The sequence below is a fragment of the Hylobates moloch genome, unplaced genomic scaffold (genome assembly GCF_009828535.3).
Source record: "Hylobates moloch isolate HMO894 unplaced genomic scaffold, HMol_V3 SCAFFOLD_2, whole genome shotgun sequence".
NCBI classification, from domain to species: Eukaryota; Metazoa; Chordata; class Mammalia; order Primates; family Hylobatidae; genus Hylobates; species Hylobates moloch.
The window spans coordinates 87,981,010-87,999,575 of record NW_026652277.1 but is presented as its reverse complement, the minus strand read 5'-3'; the positions used below and the strand labels follow the sequence as shown (position 1 = coordinate 87,999,575).

The 18,566-nt window shown below is 36.8% G+C and overlaps 1 protein-coding gene and 1 non-coding gene across 10 annotated transcripts in view; both read left to right on the top strand.

The window, feature by feature from the left end:
- The window catches only part of MYO6 (myosin VI), a 152,934-nt gene that overhangs the window by 91,317 nt on the left and 43,051 nt on the right, over positions 1-18,566 (top strand). For all 9 annotated transcript variants that reach the window (XM_058435064.1, XM_058435060.1, XM_058435058.1 and 6 more), the window contains 7 exons: positions 5,810-5,954; positions 7,767-7,924; positions 9,605-9,696; positions 11,712-11,784; positions 13,278-13,405; positions 17,208-17,303; positions 17,617-17,790. In XM_058435064.1, coding sequence (XP_058291047.1) covers positions 5,810-5,954; positions 7,767-7,924; positions 9,605-9,696; positions 11,712-11,784; positions 13,278-13,405; positions 17,208-17,303; positions 17,617-17,790 — 866 coding nt within the window. The remainder of the gene's footprint in view (positions 1-5,809; positions 5,955-7,766; positions 7,925-9,604; positions 9,697-11,711; positions 11,785-13,277; positions 13,406-17,207; positions 17,304-17,616; positions 17,791-18,566) is intronic.
- On the top strand, positions 16,644-16,746 carry LOC116477840 (small nucleolar RNA U13). Its single transcript, XR_004250666.1, has one exon. It is a non-coding gene; the product is annotated as a small nucleolar RNA U13 (small nucleolar RNA).

The following is an 18,566-nucleotide window of genomic DNA, read 5'->3' as shown; positions in this document are numbered from 1 at the left end:
TTGTAGGATCTTATACCAAGGATGAGTTAAGGAAAACCTACAGCACCATTTAATGTAGTAGTCAATAATGGGCTTTGGTGTTAGATCCCAGAGGCTCTCTGAGCCTTGGTTTCTTCACTTGCAAAATTAAATAAACCATGAGAAGGACTTTTAAAGTACAGTCAGTACCTAGTGTAACGCTAAAGGTTCTTGCCTTAGCCACGCCAGAGAATTGGTGTGGTGGCTGCCCGCAGTGAGTGATGGAGACAGGGACCAAGAGAAAAAAAAGCTGTGGACTTTATTGAGCAGAGTGACAGTACAAAGCGTTCACAGTGTGGAAGGGGTCCCAAGTGGGTAGCCAGAGTTAGATTATGCAGTTGCCTTTTAAACTCTTTAAGGTGGGAAATACGTGCAGCGGGAAGATGTTACCAGAGCCAGAAACAAAGGCAGTAAATTATTTTGTGATATGTTTTAGATTTTGAGGAAAACCGGAATTGCAACTTAGGTTTTATTTACTTTATGACCTTGCAGCGGCATGGCAAAGGAGACGGGATTTTACGGGACTTTACAAAGTATGTTTACAAGGAATTGGAATTAGGAGCATAGATAAGGCCCAGTGGTCACAGAAAAATGGGCATTTAACATTTCTTTTAGTTTCAGGGGAGGGGGAAGGGAGAGAGGGAGAGAGGACATAGGGAAGCTTACAGCAAAATTTTTGCTGTTACAGCTTTCTTGGGGAAGAAAACACGTGCACAAATCTTGGTGTTAGGAATATTTTAAGCACATATCCTTAATATTGTTCATCCAGGACCAAAGTAAGTCCTGATACAGGAAATGAGTGAGTTTCACAGCTTTCTGAGCCCCTACTCGACCCCGGAAGCCCAGCTGGCACCTCCTCTCACTAGCAATAGTGTGCATATAGGGAAAGGGGACAAGAAGACAGGAAAAAAAAAAGATTAAAAAAAGTGTTATCTGCAAGACCCTTCTTATTCTGTGTTTCATCATAAACATCGTAATTGTAATCTGTATATCATAAATATAATGAGGTAGGGGATATTATCTCCATTTTACAGAAGTGGAACCTGTGTTGAAATGATGCATGTGATTGTTGATGAAGTTGTAGATGTGAGAGCTGGTTCTCCTCATGTCTGACTAACTCAGAGGCTTGTGATAATTGTCCCTTCTTTCTCCCAGGCCACTGAAATTTGTCATCTATGAATGAACAGACTAAAACAGATGTCTTAATGATTTTCAGATCTAGTGTTCTATAATGCTGTGAAATCAATAATGTGAGATGCAACATAACATAGTGGATGGGAGCACGTGCTCTTGATTCAGATGCTTTACCACATACTGTATGTGTGACCTTAGGCAGGGAACGTAGCCTTTTCATGTCTTAGTTTCCTCACTGTAAACTGAAGATAATAGTCCCTACCTCATGTTGTAAAGAGGAATATGTGAGTTAAATATTTGTTAAATGATTTGAGTACTTGTGTCTGGCACATAGTCATCATTATAAGTGCTTTAAATGAGTAAGTACAATTAAAATACAGATTGCTCCCAATTTAAAATGAAAAAAAAATTCAAGCCAAATTAGGTATGTTCTTAATGTGCATTAACATTTTTTATTGTTTTTTTGAAGGATTGGAAAATTTGTTTTGAAAACATAATGAATGTTAGCATACATTGCATTTGCTCTCTAGCATTGTTATACCAAAGGGGCATATGTGGGAGATTCTAACACACAAAAAATCTTTACAATAATTAATACACACTTTAGAAATGTTGTTGGAAGTGATAAATGGCATCTTCACACCTCTTATTATTACCCTGTGGTAGAAGATGCAGTTGTATAGAGTATTCTAAGTGTTGCATGATCAAGTTAGTTGAAGAGTATGAAATGCCCAAAAGGTAATGCTATTTGCATTATCTCTAATTTTTCTTCTCTAACTTCCTTCTGTTGAAGGGAAAGTGAACAGAAATCAGGGAAGATTGGAAAGAGGCAGGGAATCAATAAGATTAATACATGATTAAATTAATTATTTTAAAACCCAAGATTTTATTATATTTGTCTTCATCCTTCTTATGACTCTTCCTATAGATCCAAATGGTTTCTTTCTAATTAGAAGTGATTTCTTTTTTCCCTAGGGAGCTTAATTTGGCATGTCTTAGCAATTTGAAAAAATCTTGGTTTTGGCAGGGCATGGTGGTTCATGCCTGTTATCCCAGCATTTTGGGAGGCTGAGGCGGGAGGGTTACTTGAGCTCAGGAATTCAAGACCAGCCTGGGCGACATAGTGAGACCCCATGAAAAAAAAAAAACCAAAACACACACAGACACACACACACACACACACACACACACACACACACACACACAAAATAAATTAGCTGGGCATGGTGGTGCATGCCTATAGTCCCAGCTACTTGGAAAGCTGAGGTGGAATGATTGAGCCCTGGAGGTCGAGGCTGCAGTGAGCCATGATCTTACCATTGCACTCCAGCCTGGGACAGTGAGACCCTGTCTCCAAAAAAATTTGGTATTTTTATAATTATTCTACTGGAAAGATTATTCTCCAATAAGCACTTATAGGACTCTTAAGTGTCATAAAGAAATTTTTGCATGATGAAAATGCAGAAAACTGCATTGGGACTGCCTATATTTTTAAAATTCCACATAACAAATAAAATGTTATTATAATAAGAAACTTTAAAAATGTTTGAAGAAGTTCTTTTTTGGAAAGAAGTGATATGAAAACTTTACATGATAGTATTTTGCCTTTTAACACTTATTAAAAATCCTGTTTTTTTTTTATCTTAGCCTTACATCATTTTTGGAGGTATGTAAGAAACTTTGCAATATAATAAAAAAGAAATATTTAAATGAATTATTTGATGGTCAGTTTTTTGAGAGCTATGTAATTTTAGGCAATATGTATATGTATAGAACCTACATGTGAGTAATAAGCACATTTTCATTGAATAAAACATTCAAAATATTCTCAAAGTATCTCTCTTTTCTTTTTTCTTTTTTTTGGTAGGAGCTTTATTGAGATCTAGTTAATATACCATACAGTTCACTCAGTTGAAGTGTACATTTCAGTGGTTTTTAGTATTTTTAGAGTTGTGCAACCATCACCATAGATTTAGAACATTTTCATCACCCCACAAAGAAACCGTGTACCCATTAGCAGTCACTCCTCATTGCCCACTTCTCTCACCCCTAGGTCACCACTGATCTACTTCCTGTCTATAAATTTATTCTGGACATTTCATATAAATGGAATCATACAATATGTGGTCTTTTGTGATTGGCTTCTTTCACTTAGCATAATGTTTTCAAGGTTAATCCATGTTACAGCATTTAGCAGTACTTCATTTTATTTTTATTGCCGAATAATATTTCATTGTATGGATATACTACATTGTTTATCCATTTGTCAGTTTCTAGACATTTGGGTTGTTTCCATTTTTTGGCTATTATGAATAATGCTGCTGAGAACATTTGGGTACAAATTTGTGTTTGGATGTGTTTTCATTTCTCCTGAGTAAATACCTTGGAGTGGAATTGCTGAATCACATCATGGTAAACTCTGACCTTTTGAGGAACTGTCAGACTTTTTCAAAGCAGCTTTTCCACTTTACACAGCTATTCCCATCAGAAGTGTATGAGGGTTTCAGTTTCTCCATATCCTCAGCAGTACTATCTGTATGCTTATAGTAGTCGTAGAGGGTGTAAAGTGTTATCTTTTTGTGGTTTTTATTTGCGTGTTCTTGATGGCTCAAGATGCTGAGCATCTTTCTGTGTGCTTACTGACCATTTGTATATCTTTTTTGGAGAAGTGTCTGTTGAGATTCTTTGCCCATTTATTAATTGGGTTGTCTTTTTATTACCAAGTTGTAAGAGTTTTAAAAATATATTCTGAGTGCAAGTCCTTTATCAGATATGTAATTTGCAAATCTTTTCTCCCATTCTGTGTGTTATCTTTTTACTCATTTGATAGTGTTCTTTGAAACTCAAGTTTTTATTTCAGTGAAGCCTAATTTATCTGTTTTTTCTTTTATTGCTTGTGATTTTGGTATTATATCAAAGACATGAAGATTTATTCTGTGATCATGAAGGTTTATAACTATGTTTTTTTCTAACAGTTTAATAGCTTTAGCTCTTATATTTAAGTCTTTGATTCCATTTTGAGATAATTTTTGTTTATGGTTGAGGAAGGGGTCCAGCTTCATTCTTTTGCATGTGGACATCCAGTTGTTCCAGTACCTTTATTGAAGAAGCTGTTCTTTCCTCAATGAATTGTCCCAACAACATCTTATTATTATAAGGTCTCATTTTTCACAGTCTTTTCTCATATATATTCTGAGATTGGTATGTTAAGTAGTTTATGAATTTGTCGTAAAATTCTCAGGATTTTCACACATTCTTTGTAGTTTTTAATTAGGTAGTCAGAATATATCATTTATTAATACTAATCTGAAAATATTTGTAAAATGTTATTTTTTATTATAATGCAAGTAAATATAAACAATAGTTAATCTTTATCTAGTACTTCTCTGCACCAGACACTATTCCAAGCACTTCACATACATAACCTTATTAATCTGAATAACAACCATATAAGGTAGGTAAAGTAATTGTCCCAGTTTTATGGATGAAGAAACTGAGCACAAAGAGAATAAGTAACTTATTCAAGGTCACATAGCTAGTAGTTGTAGAGCCTGATCAGCCCTGAGACTAAAGCACTGTCTTTCTTTATAGTACTTTTTAAAACAGCCCTTATAAATAGAAATCTGTAGATATGATGTACTAAGGCAAAAATGACCTGCCTGGCCACCTTCTGCTGCAATGTATCTTTTCCTCACATGCCCCTGCACAAGCACACAAAAAATAAAATGGCACATGTGCAGGCTGGATGTGCCAATGGCAGATTTCTCAAAATGCGCACATGGGTCAAGACCTAACTGCATTGGGTTTTTTTTTTTTTTTTTTTTTTTTGCTATTCTCTGCTCTGCAGTGTAAAGATATTGAAAATGTCAAAAAGGCTTGCAGATACCCCTAAGGGTAACAGTAAATAAGGAAAAGAGGAAGCATTTGTACTGATCTCTAGCACAGAAAGTCAAGCTGTTGGAGGAACTGGACAGGGGTACACATGCATATTAATGTGTATATGAAACATAAATGAATTTTGTGTTTCGAATTGAGCTCATCGTGTATATGCAGTTATTCCAAAATTGGAAAAAATCTAAAATCTGAAACACTTTTGGTCCCGAGCATTTCAGTTAAGGGGTACTCAACCTGTACAGGTAGTAGTAAATGTCTCTTCACTCCCTTCAACCCCAAGCAATATGAGTACATGCTTATTATGTATATGCATAAACACATCCATAGACAGATATGTACATCCATATTGATCTATTCAGGTGCCTTACAGCGTTTGCACTAAAATTACTCCTTGAAATTTCTTGGAGTCGTATGAATTTTAATGATGAGATACTATATTTCTCCAAAGATTTAATATATTAAAAAGGATTATAATCTATCATTAGTGTAGTTTGCTTATAGGGTCAAAAAAACTGAAACAGTGGCAGTTTAATATTGATGTGCTTAAAGGATTATACCATGGACTTCCCCAAGGGAGGATTTTCTGTTGTTCTTAGCAGTACGGGTGTTTGACGAGGATAGTGAAAAAGTGAGGTGGATTTAAAAGTTACAAATAAGCCTTGCTTATAGTTTTTTGTAAGTGAAGTATAATTCTAAGAAACGGGTCTTGAAAATGTGGTTTATATAATACTTATTAATTTCAATGAAAATGTATTTCTATCAGGTGGTAGTAATCTGAAGAATAAATCTGCTCAGTCTTTGGAATATTGTGCTGAATTACTGGGTTTGGACCAAGATGATCTTCGAGTAAGTTTGACCACAAGAGTCATGCTAACAACAGCAGGGGGCACCAAAGGAACAGTTATAAAGTAAGTTCCTTAACTAATTGCGCTGCAAAAATTTTGCCTTGCAGTTTGTCAAGGAAAAACATAAGTTACATTGTGTTTAAAACCTGAGCTTGATAGATCAAAATTCTGTGCATCTCAGTGGAGTAATCCACCATATAAATCAATGGAGTTTAACATAGCTCTTAAAGTTGTTCCTTGCTGATATTTGGAATTTATAAGTTAAGAGAGAGGTTTACTTTTCTACAACTATGAAAATATGAGCTGATGGTATAAATCAATATATGTCAGTTTTAGGCAACAGATCATTTTATTTTAAAAGTAATTTTTTATGCAAATAATGTGTACTAAAACTTCTATTAAGCAGATCTCACTTTAGCAAAATACTTAGCAAATGACACTTTCCTTATGTTTAGGATTCTTTATTTGGGAGAAATTACAAATGATGAGAAATAAGGGCTTAACCAAGATTTTAAAAATCAGTAACCAAGAACTTCTAGATTGTACCTGGATGTTTTTATACTTTTGTCTCCATGTATATATTTTTGGTTTTGGTACTGTAGAATAAAATTGACATTCAGCCTTGTCATTCTGAGGCACTGCAGGATCTTCATTTGTGGAGGGAAGAAGACCCTTTATCTCTTACTAATAAGACAGGCAGTGAGCTCTAGTGACATATTTCCGAAAAAGTTGCAACAAATTTATACAGAAAGAATTTTTTGAAACAGCTTTTAGCCTGTCAGAAAATTGGCTACCTCTTATTCTTTTGAAAATTTTAGCAAGGTATGCTTAGCCTGATTCTTTGCTAAGCAAATTCAAAATTGTTCTTGTTATAAAGAAAAACTCTGGAAGAATTTTGTAGAGTAGCACCCTACAGCCTAAAGTTACTTGGTTCCTTAGAGATATCTCTGCGGCCCAAGGGAAAGCCCATAAATGTGCAGGTGGGTGGTTCTCAGGCATTGCTTCCTCCGTTTTCCCATTTTCTCCTTGTTCCAAAGCAGTTTTTTGTTGTTGTTTCTTTTTTTCAATCAATGCCATTCCATAATCCAAAGCAGCTCTTTCATGTATTCTATGTATAGTGTGTCCACATGAAACTCACTTCAAGAAAGGGTTCCATTGCAGAAAATATAAGTGAGAAATCACTGTTTAGAGAGGCTTAAGTATCAAGTTTCAGGCTCATCTGAATGACTTATAATTCTACTTCCAAATTTGACTTTTTTTTTTTTTTTTGGTGCTCTCTTGGTACCCCATGCTTATCTTTATGATAGTATTTAGCATGGTGTTTGGAAATTCTCTTCTGTGCCAGTCTCTCTTCATCAGACTATCGTTTTCTTGAGGACAATGGCTGTGTGTCTGTACCTGCAACATTTAATACTGTTATACCATATAGTTAGTTATATTAAATAGTAGAATGGGACAGTTCAAATTTTAAGATGTAAACATTTTGTCCTAAACAGTGTAAAGAAGTTACCAGACTTTAAAGTTATCCTGAATTAAACACTGTTTCCTTCGCATTTAAGGAAAACCAAAAGGAAGGTTATTCCTTTGAATAATTTTGTATGTATTCAGGATGTGAATTAAGGTCAAAATGATTTTTTAAGCCTAATTTTTTTTAACCCAGTAATAAACTTTTGATCTAATTTTAGGTAATTCCATTAGTTCTCTTGTAGCAGTTTCCTACTTAGCCCCATTTATCTGTGCCTATTCTCACATGACCTTTGGTAACTCTTTATTTCGTTCTTCTCTGTGGGTATGTTTAGGTGCACTCTGACCGTGGCATCATTTTCACAGTGTACTATTATAAAGAATTTTTACTAGTATGGTTTTCTTTTATAGGGTACCTCTGAAAGTGGAGCAAGCAAACAATGCTCGTGATGCCCTGGCAAAGACGGTGTATAGCCATCTTTTTGATCACGTGGTAAACAGAGTAAATCAGTGTTTTCCTTTTGAAACATCATCCTATTTTATTGGAGTCCTAGATATTGCTGGTTTTGGTAAGTAGAGTTTCTTTTGTGAGTATATATTTGTTTCATATTTTTTCACACATTAGAATTTGTTCTTAAATCTTTTCTCCTTTGTGACTCATTTTACTTGCTGTATATGTGTAATCATTTTACTTGCTGTATATGTGTAATTATATGTCCACACTCACATTTCATAATATGACCTAGATAGGGAGCTGATACTTTAAAGAAAAGAGGAAAGACTCGTGGGGATTAGTTTTGATGCTACTAATGCTAAAATTAAAACATTGATTGAAACTGCTATAGTTAAGGATATCTCTGTACTCTAAAAGGAATACAACTGAATAAAGGTAAATCCTTGTGTGCTACTAATAAAGATAATACATTCACTAATTAAATAACAAAAAAAGATAAATAGAGTCGCTAAAACCATTGACTAATTTGTAGAGCTGGGGATAGGTTGACCTAACTTACAGGCCAACCTCATTACTATGTTTAGAAATTCATTGCTGTTGCTGTCAGCAAGTAGCTATATTTTCCATCAAATGAATAACATATCAAGATAAGTAGTTAAACAACTGTAGAGCTGTTCAACCAGAAATGAAATGGGTCACCAGCATGTGAGTGCTGCTTTGCTCTGAGTGACAAAAATATAAAAATCTTGAAATGTAAATCTAATGAGTTTTGTATTGGGCTTTATCGATGTGGGCATTCTTTCTGGCTGTGAAGGAGTAGTGTCTTCTTTGTGGTTTTTGCCAAAGAAATGTATGAGTGTTTACGTTTGGGGAGGGATGGAGTTTTGCTTTTGATGTAATATGTATTTTAAACTTTATAATTCTCTACCTTTTGTTCAAAGGTAGAGAATTACTAATTATTATTATTAATTATTTTTTCCTTTTCTACAACAGTTTTAGCATAGCACACACAAAGGATTATAAAATTGTAAAGCCGAGTGTATCTTAGACATCATGTAATATAATCTCTTGATTTTAGAAATGAATTGGTATCCACAGCATTTTTGATAAGTAATTTTACAGATTATGCAGGAAAAAATCTTCTAAAGCACTTGTATTTTAAGTCATTTTTGTGCTTAATTTAGATTGCTTTAATACCTGTGATTTAAAAAATTGTTGGCCAGGTGCGGTGGCTCATGCCTGTAATCCCAACATTTTGGGAGGCTGAGGCCGGCAGATCACTTGAGGTCAGGAGTTTGAGACCAGCCTGGGTAACATGGTAAAACCCTGTCTCTACTAAAAATACAAAAATTAGCTGGGTGTGGTGGCACATGTCTGTAATTCCAGCTACTTGGGAGGCTCAGGCATGAGAATCACTTGAACGCAGGAGGCGGAGGTTGCAGTGAGCCAAGATTGTACCACTGCACTCCAGCCTGTGTGACAGGGAATCTGTCTCAAAAATAAATAAATAAATAGTTACAGGTGGCTTACATTTTATATCTTTTAGTATACAACTTTTATCTCATTTGAGAAACACCTTATTTGTCAACTGAAGCAGGGTATTTTTAATACTTTTAATACCTATAAAGTTTTGTCTTGAAATGAGAACATTTGGGAAGTATAGAACAAATATATATAATATATAAATTTAACCTAATTTTAAATTAGGCCATTATTACAATTACATTTTATTCTATGATAAATTTATATGAAGTTGATCTCATAATGACTCTTGGTTCTGGTTTTATATTTTCAGAGTACTTTGAGCATAACAGTTTTGAACAATTTTGCATCAACTATTGCAATGAAAAACTTCAACAATTTTTTAATGAAAGGATTCTGAAGGAGGTAATTGCCATTATAAGTTTAATTTAAGATCTGCATAAAGCTATTTTAAATTTCAAGGAAGAGATATGCTGCAGTTACCCTGATAGGTGTGGACGGATGGTGTATAATGGAAGGTGGCTCAGGGAATCTGGGAAGCCCAGCAGAGGCCCCGGGGCTCGGGCACATCAGAAGTGTTAATGGTTCAGCTGAAGTTTAGGGACCGGATAAAAACCCTTAATAGGGGCTTCCTCAGAAGTGAACATCTGTTTTTATTAGTGACTTTTAATAGACTTGAAGCTCTGTTTCTTTTTATGATTTTGTTGTCTCTACCTCTTTTTTTTTGTGTGTGTGTGTGATAGAGTCTCCCTCTGTTGCTCAGGCTGGAGTGCAGTGGTGTGATCTCGGCTCACTGCAGCCTCTGTCTCCCGAGTTCAAGCGATTCTCCTGCCTCAGCCTCCTCAGTAGCTGGGACCACAGGCACGGGCTACCATGCCCGACAAATTTTTGTATTTTTAGTAGAGACAGGGTTTCACAATTTTGGCTAGGCTAGTCTCGAACTCTTGGCCTCAAGTAATCTGCCTGCCTCGGCCTCCCAAAGTTCTGGGCTTACAGGCGTGAGCCACCGTGCCTGGCCTGTTGTCTCTACTTCTACCACACCAAACAACTTTCTACCTGCATCCCTGCCTTTGGCATCTCCCACTCTTTTTTTTGAGACGAAGTCTTCCCAGGCTGGAGTGCAGTAGCGTGATCTCGACTCACTGCAACCTCTGCCTCCCGGGTTCAAGCGATTCTCCTGCCTCAGCCTCCTGAATAGCTGAGACTACAGGCATGCGCCACCATGGCCGGCTAATTTTTATATTTTTAGTAGAGATGGGGTTTCACCATGTTGGCCAGGCTGGTCTTGAACTTCAGACCTCAGGTGATCTGCCCGCCTCAGCCTCTCAAAGTGCTGGGATTACAGGCATGAGCCATGATGCCCGACTGTACCTCCCCTTCTTCAGGTCTCTCTGCTTCTCCCTACTCTGCTGCCGGCTCACCTTTCCCTGTCTGGCAGCAAAGCCACCAAGTCAGGAAATTTGATGCATCCATTGTCCTGGAGTGCCTCTGGGCAGTACTTTACTTGTCATGCCACCTTGTGGACTGTCAGCTGTTTCTACTGTATCTGGGCTGAAAGGTGCAATAATTTTATTTCCTATTCGCACCCTTTCTATCTTTTCCCACATTTTTATTATGCTTATGTTTTTGTGGGCTTCCCAGCACATTCTAGCTTTTGTACATTTACATTCTATAGTTAAATGAATTCTGGCATAAAAAAACAGGTAAAACAGGTACTTACCAGTAAGATAATTTCTCTGAAAACGTTTATCCAGTCACATTAGTTCTATTACCATGTGAAGTTTTACCTGCATGCCTCTAATTTAACATAAGCTAATCCTTCCCTTCTACACCAACCTACCAAAAAACTTTATCTAGAAATACTGTAAAAAGGAGACTGTATTTTGATTTATGCTCACCTTTTTAATATCCTTTAAAGTAAATGTGAATTTCAAATTGAGATGTGTTTAAGTGGACAGTGCCTTCTAGAATGTCAGAAACCTTTTCTAGTATCTCTCATGGGAGGAAATATTTAAACACTCAGGAAACAATGTTAAAACATATTTACTTAAGTTCATTGCATAGTTTATCCATCTATGATAAAATCCCTTTAAAAGTTTTAAGAAGACACAAGACATATTTGAGGACTCAAATTTGATCATATATTGTTCTTCTAAATTACACTTATTTTCCCCAAGTGATGTATGCCTCCTATATATCACTGTGTTGGTATTAGAGCCCATTTGCAGTTAATTGCTATTTCCTTTAGTGCCTGTCTGCAAATGTTCAAAATCTGTTATGTTTTTGGAAAACCACTTAAGGCTATACCAGTTTGTATAAACCTTTGCATTCTAATTAGTAAATGTTATGTTCAGAAACAGCGCAAAATTCACTATTGCTCAGTACTTCTGTATCTATGATTATGATTATGTCATTTTTAGGAACAAGAACTATATCAAAAAGAAGGTTTAGGTGTTAATGAAGTGCATTATGTGGATAATCAGGACTGTATAGGTATGTGTTTTTTAACTCCACCTTTGAAAAATATGGGAAGATGTACTGAATGTGTTTAGTACTGTTTCTGTGCTTTTTAATTGACATTACTTGTTATACGACTTGAAACTGGTATTTGAGAGAAGGTTACTTCTCTATTACTGCTTGGAAGTTATTTTTTCCTACCAAGACATCAAAGGTATCTTTGTTGGAAGTTTTCTATAATCGCTTCTATTTATTTTGAAGGATGTTTTCCTATTTAAATAGTTAGCATGTGAATTGGTTAAGGGGGAAACTTAATTGCCTAGTCAGTAAAGAGATTTATTCACCTGAGGAAGTCCATAGTCAGGCCAGGCTCCAGGCAAGTTTCTCAGGGTTTGCCCTGCTTTTATGTGATTCTCGTGGTTCTGCTGTACTCTGTGCATTGACAGCATCCTCTCACTGGTTGCGAGTTGGCTTCATGTGTCACAGCCAGATAACACTGCGCAGCAGGAGAATAGAGGCTCTGCTTTCATTTTAGTGGTAAAGAAACCTTTCCCTGCAGCCCCGCAGCCAGTTTTCAGTCTTCCGTTTCTTTCCCACCCCATCTCTAAAATAAACTGTTGGGCAAGCCTTGTTTTTAAAACACAGTTTGATAATCCTGTCAGTAACTGATGTGCTGGATTTGAAAAAAATAGTATAATAATACTACTACTTTACATCAGTATAAATTTTCAAAGCACTTTCACATTTCATCTGGTCCACTCCACACTTGCTTAACACACGGACCCTTTCTAATCTCTGTGTCTTTGACTGTGTGGTTTGATACGGCTGGAACTCTTCCCCTTCCATTTGTCTTTCAGCCCACTTTCACCTCGTACTGCATCTATCAGAATACTCGCATTTGTAGCTTAGTTCAGCATGCCCCTCCTTCCCTACCACTAATTACCCAAGAAGCATCGTTTTCTCGCTAATGTAGTTAGAATCTCTCTCTTCCTATGTCCTATAGCTTTGTTCCACTTAATAATTGTTATATGCTGTATTCAAGCAGTTTCCATTTTATAGTTAGTTTGGACAGGAAGGAATTTCAAACGAATGGAAAGGGTGTAAAAATGTGTTACATATTTTGTTTGAAAGCATTTACATCAGTTTCTAAAAGTATTATTAAAAAGCTATGCATGTAGAAGTTTCTGTAGTTTTACTTTACTTTGAATATAGCTGTCATTTGGAAAAGGAGGAATTTCCAATTCCTTAGCCTCTTCTCCTGGTTTACAAATGGAATGCTTATTATAGTCATTTGCTTTCTTTATGTAGTAGCTTTTCTAAAACCTATCTTAAATATATACTGTTACTTTTTTATAAATGGCCAGATTTGAAATAAAAATCCGTCAGCTCTCTCTAACTTTTGAGAGAACACATATAGAATCACATGCTGTGTTGTTTCTGATCAGTCCTTGAAATCTGTGATCAGTGAATTATACACATCTTTAAGATGTTATATTTTTACACGATTGTGTTTTCATTTTTTGAAATAGATTTAATTGAAGCCAAATTAGTGGGAATACTGGATATTTTGGATGAAGAAAATCGCCTTCCCCAGCCAAGTGATCAACACTTTACATCTGTAGTTCACCAAAAGCACAAGGATCATTTTCGACTCACTGTGAGTTTGCCATTCTGAAATTGAGACTATGGTGGGATGAGACATTATTAAAAAGGTGCATTAGCTATTAGATATTATTAGATAATTAGAATAAAAATTATGACGTGTATGGAGCAACTATATTATATCCAGCACAGTATCTTCCTTAGATGGATATTTATATTTGATTTTTATGTAATCAAGAGACTTTTTCTCTGATGAAAAGTACATTTCACCTGTCTAATACATATGATGTGCCTGTAGTCTGAGATACTAGGGTATCTGAGGTGGGAGGACAGCTTGAGCCTGGGAGTCGAGGCTGCAGTGAGTTGTTAGCATGCCGCTGCACTCCAGCCTGGGCAAAAGAGCAAGATCCTGTGTCAAAAAAATAGAAGTACAGTGAGAATTACCTGCTGTCTTCATGGTCTGCCTTCTGAGCTAAGTGGGTATCAGTTGCTTTGTTTTGTGACCTTGATCACATTCCAGGAGTTGGCACTCGGAGTCGCAAGCAGCCATCTGTCTGCTTATTTGTAAGACCAGCAGTTAAGGTTGTGGCTTAGAACTCTTGACTGGTGCAGGCAATACATATTAGATAATGATCAGCCAATTCATTTTGACCCTCTTTCCTAAGGAGTTTTGAGTGGAAAATACACTCAGAGAGGGAAATTGAATCTGAAGCAATAGAGAGATTAGGTAGAGTAAAGAGAAACGCAGACAGACAGCAGTAGAAATAAATGAGAGGTGCACTCTAAAAGGCCAGAAGACCTGGTTTCTGTTTTTCTTTTCTTTTTTTTTTTGAGACAGAGTTTCGCTCTTGTCACCCAGGCTGGAGTGCAATGGTGCGATCTTGGCTCACTGCAACCTCCACCTCCCGGTTTCAAGTGATTCTCCTACCTCAGCCTCCTGAGTAGCTGGGATTATAGGCATGTGCCACCATGCCCAGCTAATTTTTCTATTTTTAGTAGAGACGGGGTTTCACCAGGTTGGCCAGGAGAGTCTCAATCTCTTGACCTCATGATCTCCCTGCCTTGGCTTCCCAAAGTGCTGGGATTACAGGCGTGAGCCACCGTGCCCGGCCCAGAAGACCTGGTTTCTGAACTGCTGTTAGGTCCTAGAGCTGTGCTTGAGTCTTTGTGGCAATGAAAAGTGGAGCCATTTTCCATGAGGATGGACTGTGTGGCTATTGAGATGTTTTCGTGTTCACCTCTTCTGAGCCTGTCTTTTCATTCAGCCATCGTCACCTGAGGTAATAAAAGCAGAGCTCCATCCTTGTACCTAGAAAGAGCCTGGCTAGCACAGACAATGTGCTAGCCACACAAATGGATGTCAGTTTCAACCACAAAGATAGGTGCTGCCTCATCTCATAGACAACATCATTAACAACAACAACAAACAGGAGAGTGAAAAAGAAAAGCTGTTTAGAGTTGCTTAGTGGAATTAGGAAACTAATAGGCAAAATTGCCTCCCAAACAAACTGTATATTATTTTGAGATTGTAACATAGTATAATGATTATTGCTTTGATGAATCCAGAAACTTAAGTGAATGGTAACAGGTAGTTTTGTTTCTATTCATCATTAACAAAATCAGTGGTAAATAGGTGAAATGGATTTACCTGAAAAGCTGATATAATTGTGTTAACCTTCACTAGGGACTAAAATCTCACAACCACCTGCTCCATTGACTTGCAATTCTTCTGTATCCCTAAATATTTCTTGTAATGTGGAACCTATTTCTGTTACTTCAGTGGAGATAGAAATAAAACAATATGGATCCTCAACAAAACTTTTGCTAAAATTGAAGATAGATATCCAATCCTATTCCTTAATAGCTCACTGGTCTTTGTTATGACCAGCCTGTGGATGCGTGGTTACCTTTACCAGGAGTTGGCACCTAGAGTCACAAGCAGGTGACTTACCAGGGGCACTAATTGCTAGTCAACAGAATTGTCACGAGGGTCTCAGAGGCATGTGACTTAAAAGACAGTAAACTGAAGCATCAAGAATGGGCCTTGGCTGCTTTTGTCAACCAAGAACAAGAGTAAAGCAGTAAATCATATTTTATATAGGTTATTCCTTTTGTTGTATTTTTTGAAAAAAAATAATCATTTATTGAACACTTAGATGTGGCAGGCACTATTCTAATGCTTTTACTTGAATTATTTAATCCTGTTAGATGTGTATGCTATAGATGAGGAGACATACAAGGAGAGGTTAAGTGACATGCCTAATATGGCATGTGAAGAAATGGTAGGTTGGGAGTCAGGCTAGGCACTTTGGCTGCAGAGCCTGCACTCTGGCTTGTCCTGGTGTATTGCCTCCCACAGGGAAGAGCCTCTCTGTTCTGCTACCTCTTCAACCTTGAGCAAGCCTCTAAGGTTCCCAAGTCAGTTTTCTCAATTTTATTTTTTAGATTTTTCTTTTTCTTTTTCTTTTTTTTTTTTTGTAGAGACAGAATTTCGCCATGTTGCCCAGGCTAGTCTTGAACTCCTGAGCTTAAGCGACCCACCCACTTCAGCCTCCCAAAGTGCTGGAATTATAGGCATGAGCCACCGTGCCTGGCCAGTACTAACTGGGCCTGACCCTGCTTAGCTTTTGAGATCAGATGAGATTAGGCGCATTCAGAGTGGTATGGCAGTAGACTCTCAATTTTGAATGATGTCATTTTTTTTTTTTTTTGAGACAGGGTCTGGCTCTGTTGCCCTGGGTGGAGTGCAGTGGTACTTTCTTGGTTCACTGCAACCTCTGCCTCCTGGGCTCAAACCATCTTCCCACCTTAGCCTCTCGAGTAGCTGGGACTACAGGCCTGCTCCACCATGCCTGGCTAATTTTGCATATTTTTTATAGAGATGGGGTTTTGCCATGTTGCTCAGGCTGGTCTCAAACTCCTGAGCTCAAGCATTCCACCTGCCTCAGCCTCCCGAAGTGCTAGGATTATAGGTGTGAGCCACCGCACCTAGCCCAGCATCACTTTTCTTACCCTTAGGTTATTTTGGGGGTCAGAGGTGATCTTGTAAGTGAAAACATTTTAGAAACTTTATGATATACATATGAGATATTATGATTAAATGGTACAACCTAAAATGATTTAGTTTTCTTGAAATAAATTCAGGCTCCTTGTGTAAATATGTTAGGCTATATTATTTGAAACGGTAGGAGAGTCCCTGTGCTGAGGTCAGGTGTTTCTTTGACTGGCTGCACATGGAAATCATTTGATATAAATGGTATGGGCTTTGGGACGTTTAAAAGTTCTCCAGGTTGATCCTTTTGTAGTTCATAAGCCTGATGATTGGATTTTCATGCTCATGTGTGAGATCTTCCTCCCTCAGCCTTGTTCATGTGTTGGCACATTACTCATCTGACGTGAAAGAGATAGATAGATTTTAAAAAGTTATCCAGGTAATTCTAATAGAGCACCAAGGTCGAGAACCACTGCTTTAGAAATAGGTGGTTAACTTTGTAAAATGCCAACTGTGTTTTGCATGTGCTTTTTTAAAAAAATTTTTTTTATTACAAGCATGTGCTTTTAAATTGTGTTTTTTTTTTAGGTCTCTCTCTCTCCGTCTCTGTCTCTGTCTCTGTCTCTCTCTCTCGGTGTGTGTGTGTGTCTTACACCTATTTTCTTTCCTAAGAGATTATACCAAATATTTGCTAGATTTTATTGATACTTTAAGGCATACTCAATACATAAAGGCAGTATAATTGTTAAAAGTGTGAAAATTTCCTGTATAATTTTAAGTGTTTTACACCTCAGTTGCTTTCTAAAGAATGATTCTGTAATATATTTTTGATCATTTAATAACTAATATATGTATTGTTTTTCAGATTCCCAGAAAATCTAAGCTGGCAGTTCACAGGAACATCAGAGATGATGAAGGCTTCATTATCAGGCATTTTGCGGGGGCAGTGTGTTATGAAACAGTGAGTATAACTTTTATAAGGAGAAAACCATTTCATGTTGAAGCTGCACTGTACAGTATGATAGCTTCTAGTCACATGTGGTTGATTATTAATTTTTTCACATGTTGTTATTTAAATTAAGTGAAATTACAAATTCAATTCCTCAGTACACTAGCCACACTTCACGTGCCCAGTGTCCACACTGACTAGTGGTGACTGCATTGGACAGTGCAGGTACAGATCATTTCTATCATCACAGAAAGTTCCTTTGGACAGAGCCATGTTAAGTGATATTATCACAAGATGGACAGAAACATTCCTGTTTATTTTTCAGACCCAGTTTGTGGAGAAAAATAATGATGCTTTACATATGTCTCTTGAATCCTTAATATGTGAATCCAGAGATAAGTTTATACGGGAATTATTTGAATCATCCACAAATAACAACAAAGATACTAAACAAAAAGCAGGAAAACTTAGCTTCATCAGTGTGGGAAACAAGTTTAAGGTATTTGTGTTATTTAATTTTTTTTACTATATTTAAAATGAAATTATTGTTTTATATTCTAAAATGGATAATGTAGATCACTGTCAGAAATCTCACAGTGAAGTTCAAGAGCAGACCCTGCATTGTTGATATTTGTATGTAAAATATCATAATGTAGGCCTAGTAATTGAACATACAGAAATGCTTGTAATTTTCTGAATGTGTTCATTCTTGGTTCTTAACATATCTGATTGCCTCTCCTAATGTTCTTGCTTCTGCATACTGTCTGGTTGACCTTCAAACCTTCTCTTTCCCATGTGTTTTCTGTTTCCTTCCTCATTCAGCCGTTTTGTTTTAGCTGGAGTAGTCCAGCTCGGGATGGCTAGAGAGGACTAGTTGAGTTGAGAGAGGAAAGCAGGCACAGCCAGGGGCTTCAGGTAAATGATCGCATTCATGGACTCCTATTTATAAAGTGGCTGCCATGTTAAAAAGAGCCCATCTCAAGTTAATGATTCAGTTTGTAATTCATTTTCAATGTGTTTCTCTCACAGTGCCATTTTGGGTGTGCATATTATACTAAAATTTGATTAAAGCTTTTAATAACTTCTGTTAAAGATAAGCACTTAGGTGTGGCAAACTCTTCAAACTGCTTATTTAACATGGAAGAATATTTCATTTGTTTTATTAATTTTGGGTCAGGAATTTATTCTTCAAGGTCTGACAAGGAATGGCACAGGGTTTGTCTTAGAAACAGAACACTACTAATTGGTTCTAGTTGTTGAGGAGTGTAGAAAAAA